Genomic DNA, 19,138 nt, shown 5'->3' with positions numbered 1-19,138 from the left:
TCACGGATCATCGGACTGTCACTTTTCGTTATCGTGCCGTGCCCTAGCCGATTATATTTTCGCGTGCACACGCTCGCTCACATCACCAAAAATCGTTCTTTTACTTGCGTTCTCCCACTCACACTTTACCGATCTCTCATCGTCCATGCGATCGATCGATCGTTTTGGTACCCACGACTCTCGCCGGCGAAGCGAGAATTCGCACCGACACCGATATACCTGATGTAATTACTTACTCTGTTTATGTGCTTGTGTATGTGCCAGTATACTAGCGTTCAGGAGGGAGGATGGAAAATGAGAGGTACAAACTAAATATATATATCGTTTTTCTCTACTTTTTTTTTCTTAATTTATTTCATCGTTAAATGGATAAACTAACGTGATCCACACGTGGTCCGGCCCGATTTCAATGGGTGTCACCGTTAAGAATGTACAGTGACATCAGTTACTACTTTTGCGCATCTGCTGGCGGACGTCGCGATCCAAATATACTTCGCATATCATAGCGAAAGGACGAAACTTTAGGGTTGGGGATTGCCTTTCAGCATCAGCATTCGTTGTGTAACGTGGCCACTGTACCGCACACACGGAAATTTCTGATCCCACGAGAGATGAGAAAAAGAACATCGATCCTGCAACCGCCCGACAATCTCCTATACTACTTCCGTCTTACTTTTCTCGCTATTCTATCACCATACCGTCTTGCAAACTGTCGTATATATATATAACCGCCTACTGTACTAACTATACCGACGTTTCTCTCCCCGTGTCCTCCTCACTTGTTACTTTCACTCCGTTTCTTTCTATCTCTGTTTCCTCTATTCTTTCTGACACTATCTCTACTTCCTCTCTGTGAAATTTCTATTAACCTCTGCAGAATTTCTATTAACCTCTTCTTACTACGTCTGGCTATGTCCCGCTTTCTTTTGTTTCTAGATATTGCAGAACCTACAAAAAAAACGCACTGAGCGGAGGGGGCGCCTAAGTTCTGATATGACTAAAAAGAAGTCCGGTTTCAGCAAAAGCGAACTTATTTTTAAGGTAACCCGCCCTGGCAAACGCGCGAGCTCACGTCCACGCGATTCGCACCACGAATCAGCCTCGGCGATTTCTCATCCGGTTTCCCGCGAGACTCGATAGAAACAAGTCAACTCTCTCGATCTTCTCCTTACCGTCAACGCTTAAATTAACATAATTATTGGACAAGATCTCCGACGGAAAATGATTACCATTCACGTTATCACGGGCGTTTTAATAAAACTATAATTTATATAAAAAATGGCTTCCGAGTGTCGCAAGCTCAACTAGATATATTCGCGAAAGATTTCAAAAATTTGTAAATCCCACAATTTTCGCCTCGAAACCGAATTAGTATCTTCGACCAGTGAATCAACTAAATCAATCTCTTTACCGAGGGTAACGAAGAGCAATAATTTGTAGCATTGCGCGAGAATCGGATGAACAGATTGCTGATTAAACCGATCTGCCGACTGCCGTTCTGTCGGTGTCTCGCGAGGACCGGGAGCGGGGCTGACGAGGTTAATTGGACGGAGGAGCTGTACGCTGATTGGCTCGTTGGTTTATTACAAACATTCAGCTTTTACTTTTTCCGCCGCATTATACATTACATATATATACCCGCAGCAATAGGCTATGCTTCTAAACATTCACCATCGGCACCCGCCTAGCGATGAGAAAGTACATGTACATAACTATGTGTGTGATATATGACAATCTAGAGGCCCACGAATATAGATATAATAAAGAGAAACGCCTGGCTCGGTTAATTACGAGCCGCCCTTGCGCAAGCACGGCGTCACCCCGCGGATATGTAGAGGCCCCGATTTGCCGATGATCGCCGACCGACAGCGCGATATTCGATGTGAAAGTGAACGAACGGGGATCGGTTGTCAAAAGTCCGGCGTGACGCGTCCGACTCAAAACAATCGTATATTCGTGTTAAACCCTTCCTCTCTCCGTCTCTCTCTCTCTATATATATATACATATATTCTCTCTCTCTCTCTATATATATATATACATATATATTGTATTTTTCTCTCTGTCTTCTCACTCTAACTTCCTCTCGTTTACTATTTGACTGTTTGTTGTATCATCTACGTCTCCTCTATCCTTCCGTATATTGTACCCCACCTTCCTTCCACCGATCCGCGATCCTTTCGCGTCCCGTGACCCGATGGACCCGCGACCGCAAACCGCCTGTTTCCACGCACTATCTTGTGAAACTGCTTTTGATCGCTAGACGGTGTGCACGATCCTGTGAAAACGAGCGCACGTGATTGGGCGTCCCTTCTCTGTCGCTTTATTGCAAAAATCGCACACTGTGTATCAACTATGTACCCGAGGTGTATCCGCTACCTTAGATATAAAAGTGCAGGAGGGAAATGGATACACACAGACCACACGCGCGAGCGCTAATGGAATAACAAATTAGGATGCAATGCGTATGAAAGTAGAGAGCTCGCTTATCCTCCCTTACCGCTGCTCTGCAAACGATTTTCACTCTGTAACCACCCTCGCCAGCCGCGCGTCTTACCCACCGCTCTTGTCCGCTCTGTCGCTGCCCGTTTTTCCCAGCTCTGTCGCTGCTTCTCGGCCGAGAAAGTGCACCTCTGTCTGTGTAATACCGCTGGCTATCTGTGTGCTTGCAAATTCAGAAAAAAGTAAAAGAGAAACGAAGACACGATAGAAGAGCGAAGACACTTCGCTTTCTCGCTTCGTGTTGCTTGGCTTGCGCGAGGCTTAACAACGCGACGTTTGATTTCGCAGCTGCGTTTTGTTCGTCGTCATAACGTCCTCATATAACGTTCATATGCTCATAATCACTCGAATTCGTCTCGGCCGAAGTGCGAGGAACTCTCACTCTCCCCACGACAAACATCTCTCTTCCGTGAACCCCGTGTATACCTCGTCTCGGTTGTTCTCTGTTGTGCCTTTAGTTTGCAGTACTCACTTTTGTTCCGATGTCGTTTTAGAGCGTTTGTTTGTTGCCACTTACAATCGCCATCCGTTAATTAGTGCGCTGACTCATTGATCGTTGATTGTTCATTCATCATATCGTGGAAACATAACAGAATCAAGCTTTCATCTTTATCATGGACCTGTGACTGTCTCGTAGAAGAGAAGGTTGTTGTTGAGTTACAGTGAATCGTTTACCTTGTGTTTCCTTCTTTCTTCTTTTCCTCTTTCTTTGTTTTTTTTTTTTTATTATTCTTGTTGATTTACGAGGCCACGCCACGCACGTACATATACGTCGCATCGCTCATTACGGCATCGACGATATACGTATGCGTGTGCGCATGTACCGTGTATTTCACGTGTGTACACGATCTTTTACTTGTAGACCAGGTAATGTATTGAGCTATATGTGGTTTAGCCCGTAAGTCTCCCATGTTCTTACTTGTTTCCCGTAGGCGCAGAAACAGTTACCATTGATCATCATCCATGGAGTATCATGACACCCGATAGATACTAGCCAGTATCCCTAATATTTTACCGCATTTAGATAACCAGAGATCCGCGCTTCATCGAAATCCTACGGCGATTGGGCATCGATGCATCTCTCGTCGCTGCATCTTTTACATTGTTGCAATCTTAACGACCATGCGTCTACGATAACTGTAAATGGCGACTCATTTACGACCAGGTTTTCGGTGTGATCACATAAGTGATAAAGCTATGCAAGCCAGCTTCATACAATTAATTGAATTTTATTTATAAATATCATCTTATTGGTATAAAAAAAATTTCTGATAAGATTTGAAATAGCTTAATTGTTAAAATAGCGTATTATTATAAATGACGTGATTTGAATTATTGTTTGCTTATAAACTTCGTGAACATTTATTCCTACAATTTTATCGCAATAAAATAAAGAGAGAGATATACGGAATTTTTCCAAAACGCATGGAACTAAGTTATCTTCAACAAAATGATACACCTGTTTGAGCTTATTGTGCGCCATTATGTCATTACTGTCGGTACTGCAATGGCTCTGTCACTTCTGCGGTTTAAGTGCAAGAGTAATTACCTAACTGTTATACAGGGGACAGGTCCCACTGCCGTACGATTTCAAGATCATTATATACCGCGATTGCCCAAGACTCGACAAGGATCTTGAACGCGAGGCAAGTTCGCGAAAGTATCAAACTTCCGTGAGTTGTAAGAGCACGAAAGTGTATCGAGGATGATAGATACGATGGGCGATAAAAAGAGAAGGCTCCAAGGTTTGAACTGTACTTGCGGGTATTTGGGCAAGCGTGTTTAAGTTCGGAAACTTCAGTTCGTCGCCGCATAATAACGGAGCCGGATTCGGGAGAATTTTCTTCGCACGTGCCCTGTCGACGGCGCCGTATTGGAAATTCATTTGCGCCGCCGACTGGGCACATCCGAACGGGATCTCTCGAACGCCGAGACCGAACACGGTGCATGACACTCATTATTGCAGCGCGCGTGTCGCGTTTCGTTGCGAGTGCCGCACGCATACGAGTGCGGAAGCAGATATATATGTCATCGCCACATATGTACATACGTTATGTACATACCCATGAACATGAGTCGCACTTCATGATACCTTCAACGATCCTTAGATAACTCTATCCTTATCTTTCGACTAACAGGAGGACGCTGAGACTAGCCGACTTCAACCCTTCGAGTAATTTATCAATCGCTCTTTGCCGATCCTAATTGGTTATTCGTTATAAAATCAAATTAATCTGCCATATATAATTTCTAATTATGCAATGCGTAAAAATTTTTTATAAAAATCTATAATTACATATATAAAAATAAATTATAAAATATATTTGAGTTTAGAATTTTGACTCAGTGTCAGTCATTTGTTACGTTAGCTAATGACTTTATTAAAAATAGCTGCGAATCGCTTCAGTCGCTTGTTGAGATTATGGCTGCGTTCCGATATTCACTGCCAGTACTGAAAATCTACAGTTTACGTGACGTAAAATATAGATTTTCAGTACCTACTGACAATGAATCGAAACACAGTTTATGTCTGTTAATTTTTCACTTCAATGCGCAATATTACCTGGAAAAGAGGAAGTAATCGTGCGTATTAATTATTGAGAAGATGCAATTCTCTGCACGAGGGATAATCATCGAAATAAGACATGGATCGGAATCTCGAAGGGTTAACTCGACAAATTAGCCATGTCGATACGGTCTCCGCGTGTTCTCCAGCTTTTTATTTTAGTACGGACGGATTCCCATATCGTACTTATTGCGCACGATAAAGCCGAACAATTTGCAATTCACGTTTGGAACCGAACGGACTGCATCGACGTCATTGGATGAGCGTCGATTTTCTTTTTTTTCTTTCCTTTTCACGTACATACGTCACATCATGAACATTTGGCGCATAAGCGGTTTGAGAATCTTGGCCCAACCAGTTGCAAATGATTGATATTTTTTTGTTAGAGCATTCGTAGAGTAACCAGTTATTTATCAACGTTTTAGGTTACATTGAATTGTTCTTTTGTGTGCCACATGATGCGTATTTTCTAATGTAGCATGCTTTTCTTAACGGACGAAAGAAAAAGTCCCGAGAGTATGAGAACGGCGATGACAATTTAGGAAAAGTGTGACACACTCACTCGAACTAAATATATCCGCGCTAAGATCTGAATGCGTGAGGATTGATTCTTGCTTAATATTTGTCAATGATCGAATCCCGATTTGGAACAAGTTTTTCCCCCAAAATTTACTATATTATAAACGCAGGCATGACTTAAAGGGTTAAAAACAAACTTCGTTCTTCATAGAATTTGCACTAAAATGTTGGTTAAAAAATTATCGATAGACGATCGGATCTTAGTGACGGAGTCACGTAGTTTATTCAGTATTCCTAAATCTGAGCAACAAAAACAGTAATGGAACAGTTGTATTCGACGAATTATATATCTACCGCGTTTTTGTGCAACACTCGCTTACTTGCTGTACACTACGCAATCGGAGCTTTGGATAAACAAGAGAAGATTTAACCAAAACGTGTGAGAAACATCCCGACGCGCCCAATCCGGGTTGAGAGTAAAGCTCTAACGTTGTTGTTGGCAGTTCCTGAATATGGCGTCGGTGTTTATGAGGATTTTTAACCTGATCTGTATGATGCTCCTAATTGGCCATTGGAGTGGCTGCCTGCAATTCCTGGTCCCCATGCTTCAAGGATTTCCCAGTAATTCATGGGTGGCCATTAACGAGTTACAGGTGAGTAATCAATGATATTATTTGAGTACATTGTACACCCCACGATTCTAATAAACATTATAAATTAATATATATAATTTCAGAAATAATCCGTTTAATCGATTCCTCTAAAGCTCCCCATTCGCTCAACATACTTTTATTACCTTCTTACGCACACGATTAATTCCTCTTCTTTTAAAAATTACTTACTATAATTACTTAATATATAATTATTTAAAATTGTTTATAAACAAGTGTATCTCTTTTCAATGTGTACAAAAAAAAGTAATAATAAATTCTACACGACGACAAAAGTCAAAGATCGCGGAAGTTATTTGGCGATTTGGCAAGTCGCGAATTTTCAAGGAGCAAGATCGAGCCAAGCTCCATGAAAACGCTCTAACACTTTGTGTCGAAATTGTCGATCGATTTGCAAAATACATTTCCGTGTTACGACATGACGCCTACTTGCAGGACTCGTTTTGGCTGGAACAATACTCGTGGGCTCTCTTCAAAGCCATGTCGCACATGCTGTGTATCGGGTACGGTAGGTTTCCGCCACAGTCCTTGACCGACATGTGGCTCACCATGCTCAGCATGATCAGCGGTGCGACGTGTTACGCTCTTTTCCTCGGACACGCGACGAATCTCATTCAATCTCTCGATTCCTCGAGAAGACAATACCGCGAGAAGGTAGATTACACGTCATATATATAACAATAAAACGAACGACCGGAGTTCGCCGAAATTTAATTCCCGTTCGGTTTGTCCGTAGGTGAAACAAGTAGAGGAATACATGGCCTATCGAAAACTACCGAGAGAAATGAGACAGAGGATCACGGAGTATTTCGAACACCGGTACCAAGGAAAGTTCTTCGACGAGGAGCTGATCCTTGGAGAGCTCTCGGAAAAATTGAGAGAAGTACGATAGGATCCGTATGAAATATTTCAATTGATCAAGATTAAAAATGATTTATGTACAATATTTCTGAAAAAGCGTAACTGCGGGATTGAAAATCCAAGAGATCTCTCAATCTTTTTCATTCTAATTGACGATATTAATATTCAACATAATACCGATCTTTTTAGAACCCGTCGAGAAAATTTACGATATTTAGATATTTATAGATTAAAGAAAATGCAGGTGTCTACAAAGATTACAATTTATTTCAGGATGTGATAAACTACAACTGCAGATCGCTGGTGGCGTCCGTGCCCTTCTTCGCTAACGCCGATTCGAATTTCGTCTCGGATGTCGTGACGAAACTCAGATACGAAGTCTTCCAGCCAGGTATCGGTTGCCATAGACGTGTTTTTTTTATCCGCGCTACATAAAACGTCTCATTTACTTAGCGTCACGACACGAGAAGGTATTTTCTCGCGCGTCGCTCGAGAACCTTGTTTGATATTCGAACGTGTACGTATTCGCAGGTGATATCATCATTAAGGAGGGTACGATCGGCTCGAAAATGTACTTCATACAAGAAGGCATAGTCGATATCGTGATGGCGAACGGCGAAGTCGCGACCTCGTTATCGGACGGGTCTTACTTCGGCGAAATCTGTCTGCTGACGAACGCGAGGAGGGTGGCGTCGGTCCGAGCGGAGACCTATTGCAATCTCTTCAGCCTCTCGGTGGACCATTTCAACGCCGTGCTGGACCAGTATCCCCTGATGCGCAGAACGATGGAGAGCGTTGCCGCGGAGAGGTATAAGCTTTGGTTAGGTTTGTTCTATCGAGTTGGTGTGCTAATAGATGTCAATCATCACTCCCACTCCCATCTACTTTATTTGAGCATTTTGTACTGTCCGGCAAAACGGAGATCAGTCATTTGCTGCCTGTGGAAATCATGTCGCTCTCGCCTCAACATACCGATTCTCGTATGTGTTTGTTAGAACTCGAACGCTTGTTTTACACACACGTACACACACATACGTCAATGAAATTTTGTTAGAGGAAAAATGAAAGAATAAAAGCGATATATTGTCGTCTATTGACTTTCTTGTGCTCTTGAGCGAGACAGTTGGAGAGTTGGGAAGAATTTGAGACAAATTTATGATGAAAGCGCACTAACTTACGATATTTATAATGAGTTGAGAGGGTTAAAATCCGTTCGAAATATCTTTCATGCAAAGATACGAACGGAATTCGTTTTATATTCATATGCATGAGAAGGAAAATATCCGATGTAGTATAGTGCATACTTCATGAAATCGGATATTACCCGATTGAATAAATAACAATTGCAGTTTAACTTCGTGACAAAAGTTTTACACTCTCGACACATTCACTATACATAATAATGTTCTGTTTATAATTTGGCATAACATATTTTATAAATTATTTGAAGTACAATTTTTGTCACACATCTGCGTAGAACGATTCTTATGTAAATTTGATTGTATAAAGAATTATATATCGTAAACTTGTAAATTATTTTCTTAATAATACAAGATTTTCGCAAAAAATATTTACGATGAAAAAAAATACCTACTTGAATGAAAAAAAATTCCTACTTGAACGAAAATCGAGATTCGCTATTTTATTATTTATTTTACGTATTCGCATATCATTCGAAATACGAAATTCCGTGACCAGTGTGGCAAAAATAACTAATTTTTTTTTATCAGTTTATTTCACTCGATTACCTTTAGCAGTGCAAGTAGTATCGAAACAAATAATAATCACTGTTGAGTACAGATGATAAGCGGCGGGTGTTATAAAGCGCCACGAAACGGACGAATCAATGTGCTGCTAAGTGGTTTAGAATTTGATGTGAATAGTAGTCGGTTATGTCCCGTGCGACGTTCCCTACGCTTAATCATCACATCTCTTTGTAGGCTAAACAAGATCGGGAAGAATCCTAATCTGGTGGCTCATCGCGAGGAGGATCTTGGCAGCGAATCAAAAACGATAAACGCCGTAGTAAATGCGCTGGCGGAGCAGGCCGCCCATGCTAGCGCCAGTGAGGAATCAGTAAGTATACGAACGAATTTGTAAAATCTGCTACGATTAAGCTACGAATACACGCATTTTTATGGCGCTTCTTTTGTCAGCCAAAAAAAGAAATACTTTCTTATATTTTTTTAATCTTATCGATTGTATAACTTGTCCCTAATCTGAACGGCTGGGCGAGACTAGTCCTGTGGTGTTCCGATATCTTTACAAAAATAAACGGACGCGCGTGAGTCATCTTGTAAAATTTATCATTTCAGGTACATAGTATGGAGCTCAGAACGCTGCCGGGTTGCCTCTTGCCCAGACCAAAGTCTGAGAACAATTTCGCGAGCCAAGAACTTACGAGGGAAGGACGGAGAATGTTTCACAAGAGCGACACTTTCCACAAGGATTCGTATCAATGACGACACTCGTTTTACTAGCATATGCAGAGATACTAACGGCTCCATGTTGGAAGAACGATGGAACTTTTCTTATCGATAGGACAGCTGGTGGTTTTGTGCTCGGTGCTAGGGCGATCCTATAGCAACGGTCTATACATAGATATCGGCCATGGCAGTAGTCCTTTAGCAATCGATTTATAGCGCCTTCTTATATTAATCTGACGGCATTTTCGTCCAGGACCGCAAAACCGCCACAATCGAGGTCCTATGCTCCAACTGTGATACAGATCCGCGAAAAATTAAATATTTAAATACTATTAATGACATATAAAAATCTGCATAAAACATGTATCGCAAAATAATTCCGTGATGAAAAGAAAAGGTTTGAAGAATAAAGGAAAAACTTTTACATTTTAGGCCCCTTTATCTTTCAAACTTGGTTCGACTTCTTTTATTTAGAAAATAATGACAAAACACTCCATACAATCGCGACGTTTTAATCTTTCACGAGCGCAAGGTAAAGAAAAAAAAAGAAACATCTGTATCACGGTTGGAGAACATGGAGCTGCATTTTACGCCGTGTCTCTTCATTGAGAATAATCGCCGCGCCGCATCAAGTGCAATATTAAAGATGGATGGACGCAGCAAAGAATGAAGATCTCAAAAACGACGAAGAGCAGGCCTAGAAGTTTATAGAGAATATGTAGTCCCACATCGTGGGGAAAAAAATTAGGTATAATCCTAAGTAACAGTGTAAACAATGCGTAATTTTCTGTGATTTTGTAAGTTGACGTTTCGCACCTTAGGAAAAAAGAAAAAAACAACATAATCTACGTGAGAAATTAGAATGATCTTTTTTTTTTAAGGCAACTAACATAGAGAGATCGTATGTCCTAAGACCAGATTATTCCGATTAAGTTGACGCGATTTATCTTTAGCTTTGTACTGCATTAGAGCCGCGTAAATAAGTGAAACGAATAATGTATAATACTCCGTGCGGGGAAAGAAATAGAAAAACGAAGAAAAGAAAAGGTTCACGTAGGATGAGCTAGAAATATCTTACCGATGAAGGCTCTTTTTCTGATTTCAGACGCGAAATAAATTTGCGTTTTGTAACCTCGCTTTTTTTGATAGAACCTCCCTTATTTCGCTACGTTTTAATTCATTTCAACAGTATTAACGGCACTAAAGCCGAGTGAAGATTACATGTTGCGACTCAATGTCGGATAACATTCGATAGACCGTCCTGGTACAGAAATATGATCGGTAAGAGGGAAATTACGGTCGCGCATTTGAGAATCCGCGGACGAATCCAGAAAAAGAGAGAGAGAGTTTGAGATGCGATTATACGAATTAACCGGTTCTACAAATGCTACCGAGGGCCTGAAGGCTGTGTTTACTTGTTGAGAGTCCTTCGGGCCACTGTGGTTATATGTCAATGAATGAATATTAAGCGTAACGTGAGCAAAGTATCTTTTTATGAGATGAAAACAAGATAAAACGCGATGTACTATAAAAGAAGCTATAAATACTATGTAATAAATTATTATTATTGTTACGGTTATTACTTACAATGATTACTACACCACTACCGCATAATTAGGCAACTAAATAAATTACCAAAAAAAAAAAGGTACAGATATACATATGTATGAAGTATTATGCATAGTGGTTAAATATCGTGTTGCAAGATAACCCTATAATGTTCAGCTCTACGTGCGAAATGGTTTGACACCGACTAAACCGATACTTACAAGCAGTTTATACATCACAATCCCCGCGGAGCTTGATCTGTTGTATTCCGTTTAGACAACGTTTTATAACTACCAATATCTTCGAGGCCAACTGAACCATACCGATCGATCTCGCTTTGCGTATTTTATAGACGCTAATCGAAATCAAACAAAGTATTTTATTTCAAATACCTCCTAGCAGAAGAGGATTCGACGTAAAGAAGTTTTCGAAAGATAATTATAGTACTAATTTAGTTCACGACTATAAATCCTAACGTGCTCCTTAGTTCTTAATCCCGAAGAGCACAAGCTGTAGTAGTACTTCACAACATAATGTGCTCCTAAATTTCTATAAGATTATAACAAAGCAAATATATTTTTATCAAAGTTATTTTTAAAAAATACTTTTTTCGGCAATTCACATATAAAATATTTCGAATAGAGTATGTTAGTATCTGTATTGGGCTCTTCAGGATTAAAGAAACATCCTTTCGACGTTAGTAACCACGCGATCGAATGCAGCCATTCGCTTTTATTTTCTCTCAGATTCGAGATTTGCGCTGCTCCCTTCCGCGTGAAAAGTAAATCGGTCATCCTCTATTAAAAATAACGCCCGAATGTTATTTTTACTTGTATGATGACGAGACTCCATTAACGGGCGCACGATCGAAAGGAGTGAGCCGATCGTTTTTTCTAGTTGACGCGTATACACGTTATCGCGCGAATACATGTACATATAATCTTCACGTAAGAGTCTAGACGCGCGTTTCATACATATGCATATGTAAACATGAACACTTACACACGCGTGCGAGAGGGAGAGAAAGAACGAGAGAGAGAAAATGAAAAAGAAAAAAGTACCTATTTTTCATGTAAGAGAGACATAGTTTTTGTCATTATTTACATCTTCAACACACGTCTCATCCTAAAAATATGTATATATATATATATATATATATATATATATATATATATATATAAATACTATATAATAGCCACGAGAGAGTGTAAGGAGAGAGAATGCGTACGAGAGGTCAAAACATTCCAATGGTAGAGTAGTCGTAGACCGCATGATCGACGTTTTTATAGTTTAATCTGTACGAACGGTCTAGGATTAATCTGCCGGTTCGGGCCTAAGAGGTACGCTATATAAATATTATAAATAAAAAAAAATATATATATATATATATATATATATATATATATATATACATATACATAAAACATTGTTACTGTGCTCCGAGACGAGTGCGAGGGAAAGAACGAAGTGATTGTATACAAAAGAAACAAAGGAAGAAGCTGTTCTCTTACTACCACTGCTAAACTGATAGACACTATTTAGCCACTGTCTACTTATGTCGATAAAAACGAAAAAAAGAAAAAGAAACTGCGGCAAGGAAGTGCTGTGTTAGTACTCAACTCACATACACATACAAGATATTACGTGTACATAATACCGTACGTAATACGTACATGCGCGTATATGGAGATACGCATCTCTATAGCGCACTACAAAAAAAAAACAGATAGGGGAGAACAACTCTTTAGGATTAGAGAGATCGTGTGACTATTTGAGACGTGTGAACCTTACTCCGTAAACGCTAACAGACAAGAGTGAGACACTTATTAAATAAAAACAAAAAAAAAGAGGTGAATAGTTTTTGTATTGAGAGGTCAGGTCGCGCGTGAACAGCGGAATATAATATTGGCTCAGGGGGGAAAGGGGAGAGAGGGGGATAGATCCGGAAATCGGAAATGGACGCACATAGTGTCTGGCAGTGAATCGACAGTAAGAAACCCGGGATACAAAAAAAATAGAGAAAGAGATATATATATAGAGAGAAACGCAGGTCTACATTCGTTGCAAGGAATTAACTCTGAATAGCGTGCACCGGATTGCGAGAGATACAATTGTCGTCCGAGGCTGATTAAAGTGCGTCAATTTAGCTGCGATCTACATAGAGCATGCAGAACGGGACGCTGCGAGGAAAAGGAAGAGATCGTAAACGGCTGTTTCAAATTTCACATATCAATCGTTCTGTTGAAAGACGTCGCGAAAGTATACACGCTGGATGCGAGAATTGTTTTTACAGCGCGCTCGGTAAAAACGCTTTGACTGGCATAGCGTATCGTGCTCATTTATTATTTTTCTTTTTTAGAATCTCCGATCTTTTGCAATTCACAAAGCAGACTTAAGGCTTGGACAAAATTTCCACGTATTTACATCTCTCGAGTATCCATCGGTAATCTCGCTCGCGCTAAATAAACACGACAGAACGACCGTCTAAAATTATCTTCTCTTCGAAGTAGGTTTACTATTTCCGTTTCCGGTTTCAAGGATCGAAAACTGTAAGAACGATCGACAAAGAAACATGCGACTGTCCAAAGCTAAATGAAATGCTATTAGATGATCCGCTGTTAAGCGTTTCTCAACAGTTCTTGCACGGTGACACGGTACTCTCGGAACGATTACGATTTCTGATAAAAACGATTTCTGATAAAAAATTTCATTCTTACACACTATTAAATATATCTTCAATATTATTGAATAAAATTATTGCAATTGAATAACGTTACTTTGGCGACTTTGATAAATATGAACGTATCATTTTTTTTTATCCGCATTTTCCGTTTTTCTAGAATTGTTTCGAAAATCAAATGTGATTGGAACAACGAATTATGCACACATCAGAGCTTGCGCGTGCGGTAATTCTTGTACAGTATTAAACAGAAGTGGTGTAATCACGTAGATCTAAGAGTTGCTCGAATGTAATGGTGCTATTACAAATCACAATTTTTCTTTTTTTGTAAAAAAGCCATCAATAGCCGCATACCGAACTTCGCGATCGGAAGAGCAGCAGATGATCCTTCGCCAAACGTCGCGTTAAACGACACTGTCATCGAATTTATATTATGTCCGTTTCGATAATATATATCTACTGCGTAATCTCATATTCAAAATTATATTTCAAAATTTTCTCGATTTTCGTGCTTCTTTCTAAATCTCTCCAAATATCGTGACACCGTGTGAGTAGCCTAGAGAAACCTGCGCAGTACGCCTTGTAAAAAAAAAAAAAATAAAATGAAGAAAACATTACCCTAGCGTCAATTTTCTACGAAAGAGTTTTCTACAGGGTTCACACCATGAGCGGGAATCCGACGTCGTGCTTATGGTATGAATATGTATGTACGCTGTTGCGGCGCTGGTATGAATCTACCGACGTTTTTTCTATTACACGTTATTGCGTTTGTAATTACGATCGTTTTTTCGAGCGTGCGAAGGAAAGCGGACTGTGCGGGAAAAGATTATCAGTTATAGTGAGAGCTTGCTAGAGACTGGACAAAGAATGTGAGAGGGAAAAGATATTTCAATGAGATGCTTCAATTTTTCTATGCGTCTTCGCTTCCGTCTTTTTTTAGCGATTCGAAGATTTACTTGACGTTTTGTAAAATAAAATTTTCTGCGGGAATTTAGCTGCAGAGATCGTACGAAAATTTGGATGAAATACATGGCAGAGTACGAATGTTGCGGTTCTCTCTAGAAGTACATTGCCGGTATCTCTTGCGATGCTAATGGCGTAGCTTGTGCAATAGTATCCTTAAAGATCTACGATTATTTGAAAATATTAATATTGAAAGAATCCAATAGTTGGATTCTTTCGTTGAATACGTGCAAAATGAATAACTTTATAACAGGTTTACCTGAATTTACGTGGAAATTTCTATTTAAATTTCAATAGTAATTCGAATCGCGAACGAATACTTTCAGTTACGCTACGCCATTACTCGCAAAAGATCTAACATGTGCCATAAAAATATAAAGTAATAATAAATACACGAACCATGTCATTCTACGCTGCTGTGCGCATTTCATTTAAGGTCAGCTCATGCTGTGAGTAAGCAATAATTAATAGCAAGCGTTTAATTAATTCGAACGAGGAAATCAATCGGACCTTCAGCTAATAACGCTTGGTATGTACGAATATCTCAAGCTATCGTACGACATCTCGGAGATGCAGTTGCACCTCGTTTAGGCGTCACTCTTTATACCGGGTGAAAGTTAGTAGCCGTATGCGTTCTGGCCGAAGGAACACACACTCGTACTTTTCGAGATCTATAACTTCTTCTCGTTTTGCGATTTACGTAGCAATTTGCAATTCGATATATTTTACTAACGGGATAATTAGGCGTACAAATCTAGATTGGAGGAACTGCATGCGATTAGGGAAAAAAAATTAGCGCGGGCCGCGAATGTGCAAGCCGCATACCTATATTATATATATATATAAATATATAAATAAATTCGAATCGAGGTCACACTTCTTTTCTAACGGGGGGTCGTCGTTTCTTTTTAAAACCGATTCGATCCTAGCCTGGCTATATTATATATATTTAGGGAATTAACTGGCCGACTATACTTTTATAAAGTGTACGAGAAGTATTTCACGCGCGTATTTAGACATCGGCACCTTTAAAATATACTTGCCATAACGAATGCCTTAGCAAAATGTTACTGTATAATTGAGATACCACGGGGGAGAAGGTATATAACTATAATAAGTATACATGTCATACGCATAACACACGGTACATACAAACACACGAGACACACACACAAACAAACAATAGGCAAATGAGTCAAAAGCCAATGCACATCAAATGAAAAACATAAGTAGAAAATAGTATCTACATTCACCGCGTGCACGCATAAGATATACCGTGATCGCGATCGATCGCGATAGATATTATACGTGTAATTACGTTAGCAAATAACCGATAGAAGTTGAACAATCACTCCAAAACAGTGTATGCGAGACTTCTCAGAAGCGCACGAAAATACAAGTAAGGGATGAAGCGTGCAAAGTGAGAGTATATAATTAAATGTATTATATTAAGATTGAATTACTTCTAGCGAGTGAAAGAGCGATCATTAATCATGTACATACCATCGATGGCAATACTCAACTTCACCCGTCCATTTAGTTTCTATCTACGTCATAACGTTTCGCGTAAGAAAAAGCTGAATTCTACTATTCTTATCTGTTATTAAACTCCAGAGTTCATCTCGTAGAAAAAAAAAGGAGTCAAACAGACAAGGGTCAGTATGAAAATACTATTTCTTTCTAAACATTTTAATTTTAAATGTCATCACGCCTTAACACATATGATGGAAAAAGAAAAATCGCAAACGTTAGATACTAAAGAATATAGGATGGAAAATTCTTAATGTAAAAGAGAACATATAAAGAAATCTAATTGATTTTACTCGCGAATCTTTTCTTTATATCTCAATCGCGATTTTGAAAAGACATGGAAATGGATTACGCACGGTTATTAGTTGTTTCAATTATAATACAAAACTATTTCTCGCAATCTCCAACTGATTAGGTCGAAATAGGTAATCTGTTCAAATCGTGCGTACATAATATTTTTACCTTTCAGCATTACAAGCATATGTAAATATACGCGCAATATGTAGTATTTCTCAATTAGTTCCGTCGTCAATATTCGCGATTGTAATTAGACAAATTTCTCAGGCATGTGGGATTAAGCAAATACTAAGCCAATACGATGCCAATCGATTAAAAGGATTTCTCAAACAATACTCAAATATAAGATTCAAATTCTGACAACACAAACTTCGTGTTTCGGTATTATCGATTCATATCGGTATCACTTGTTGAAACTCGGCCACTTAATAAATCAAATTATTAATAATGACATACTATTTAAGATATCATACATTCTGCAGCAATATATTTTATGACATTTACTCAAAAGCGTTCTTAGTTTTTATCTGAAGAAGAACGTCTTTTTTTTTAGTGCATATCGTCACGTATTGTGTCCTGCCTGCCGACGAAATTATACATGCACCTGCATACGTAACAATCGGATACAGCATGACGAGCGTGAATGCATATACACGTGCAGCCAACATACAGATACACACATATAACACACACGTACATGCATACTCCGAGATTTCATACAGTATCACACAAGCGACTAACTAGTTGAAGAACTAAAGTATGTATAAGAAAATGAGAGTAAAAAAACAATATCAAGTATCAAAGGTCAATGGCAAAATAGTTGGAAGACTCTAGCTTTGTGGCGAGGAAAACAATTATTTTCTATGCTATTATTTAATCACTGATAATGTAATCTATGTTAAATATGCCCGCGCGTACGTGTACATTGCAATACGTCCGTGCTTAACGAAGCTTCACGAACTAAATAATATGCAAAACGCACGACTACGACGACGACGACTGCATTTCTTATCTGACTCTTAGAATTTCCATATCGAAGTGTTTCTCGCTGGAGATTATTTTCCGACTGTCGCTATCGAATAACGCATTAAATGGTCGTGTTACTGGATGTACACGGACGTGCGGACAGACTTGTACATATATATAGAATGAATTGCAAATAAAATATTACAAAGCGACACGCGTTCTACCAGTGAAGTCAATCGCGATAAATCGTATAAGTAGCGGAGAGAACAATTTCAAGAGAAACAAGTACTAAGGCTAATCACGTAGTGGGAAAAAGTAAACGATGTCTTTATGCTGAAGTCGGCGAAAATAAGGCAAACGTTTGTATATTTCGTCAATAGGATTTCCACACGCAATTACGACGCGACTAACGTAAACGCCTGCGAATGCATTACTCTGATTTCTCGGTCGTGATGAGTTACTGGCGAGTGTCATAATTAGGATTTCAATCAGCGTAAAATCTGTTCATTCGTTGTTGCAGCGTTAGTTCGCCAAATCGGCTTTGCGATAAATATTTTGCAAAGACTTTACGTTACCGCATAATAGAAGGTAAATGCGAAAGAAACGTATCAAATGAAATGTAAAATTTAAAGGATCTACGTAACACTTTTCTCGCGTATCGCAAAATATGATAACGCTCGTAATTTGTAAAAAAATTTAAAGAATAGACTTTCTGGGACTGTCCTCGTTTCTAGACGGCATTACGCTGATAAAATGTTAACTTTACTTTCGTAATAATCATTAATGAACAGATATTAATATAATTTAGTGCCTTCGCTGCTATTTATTCTAAGAATAAATACTTTGGTGCAATTAGTATTGCCTGTTCGAGAAATTAATTTCTCCTCGTACCATCCTATAACTCATGTAAAGTTTTCTTGAATGTGAGTGTATTATATCGCATTACAATTTTGTGCGTAGCTTTTTCTACAAATAAACATAGGAAGTAACTTTGTGAAAACATAGAGGAAACTTCGTTTTACTAGTTTTGTTTTTGTAGTACAACAGAAGCGTGTGAGTAAATGATTAATACACGACTAATTAATGTGAAACTGTTTTCTACTAATCCTTCTTTTCTAACTTGGTTTAATACATTTAAACAAATACATTTAAACTTTGAATGTCAATAAATGCTCTAAAAATCTAGATACTGAATTTGACATGTACTACAAAACAAATAATTGCAAATATTCTAATTTTTAAAATTGTGTTAAATTTTCACACATCTCTTTACTTATTCGTTTAAACATAAATTACCCATAATTATATTTCTAGACTTCAAATTATGAAAGAGTGTTTTTGGGGTACAAATAAGAAACATCTATACGTATCTCACTTAAAAACTTGGTGATAAGTATGCAGCAAGCATTTCATGTAAAACAATTCATTCAAAATATCTTCGCGAACATTTCGTTTCTTCGTGTTTATCAAACAAATTCGTTGCAAAAAAGAAGCCGGTTATGTCAAAGCTCGCAATCAATACTGATATATAATACGATGCTTGTCATACAGCGAAACCACGATTATCATCAAATACGTCGATATTGATTGCGTTGCGTCACAACATGGGAC

At 38.8% G+C, this 19,138-nt stretch overlaps 1 protein-coding gene across 6 annotated transcripts in view; it reads left to right on the top strand.

Moving 5' to 3' along the window:
* Ih (hyperpolarization activated cyclic nucleotide gated potassium channel Ih) overlaps positions 1–18,383 on the top strand; it is a 138,605-nt gene extending 120,222 nt beyond the window's left edge. For 2 of the 6 annotated variants that reach the window (XM_071769642.1, XM_071769641.1), the window contains 8 exons: positions 937–1,041; positions 6,089–6,238; positions 6,692–6,910; positions 6,993–7,139; positions 7,391–7,508; positions 7,649–7,937; positions 9,058–9,193; positions 9,433–18,383. In XM_071769642.1, the coding sequence (XP_071625743.1) occupies positions 937–1,041; positions 6,089–6,238; positions 6,692–6,910; positions 6,993–7,139; positions 7,391–7,508; positions 7,649–7,937; positions 9,058–9,193; positions 9,433–9,579 (1,311 nt within the window). In that variant the 3' untranslated portion in view covers positions 9,580–18,383. The remainder of the gene's footprint in view (positions 1–936; positions 1,042–6,088; positions 6,239–6,691; positions 6,911–6,992; positions 7,140–7,390; positions 7,509–7,648; positions 7,938–9,057; positions 9,194–9,432) is intronic. The other 4 variants (XM_071769640.1, XM_071769643.1, XM_071769644.1 and 1 more) reach the window with 3 other exon arrangements.
* The last annotated feature ends 755 nt before the right edge of the window (positions 18,384–19,138 follow it).

This window comes from Temnothorax longispinosus, chromosome 2, assembly GCF_030848805.1.
Source record: "Temnothorax longispinosus isolate EJ_2023e chromosome 2, Tlon_JGU_v1, whole genome shotgun sequence".
Taxonomy (NCBI): domain Eukaryota; kingdom Metazoa; phylum Arthropoda; class Insecta; order Hymenoptera; family Formicidae; genus Temnothorax; species Temnothorax longispinosus.
This window is presented reverse-complemented; position numbering and strand designations above follow the sequence as displayed.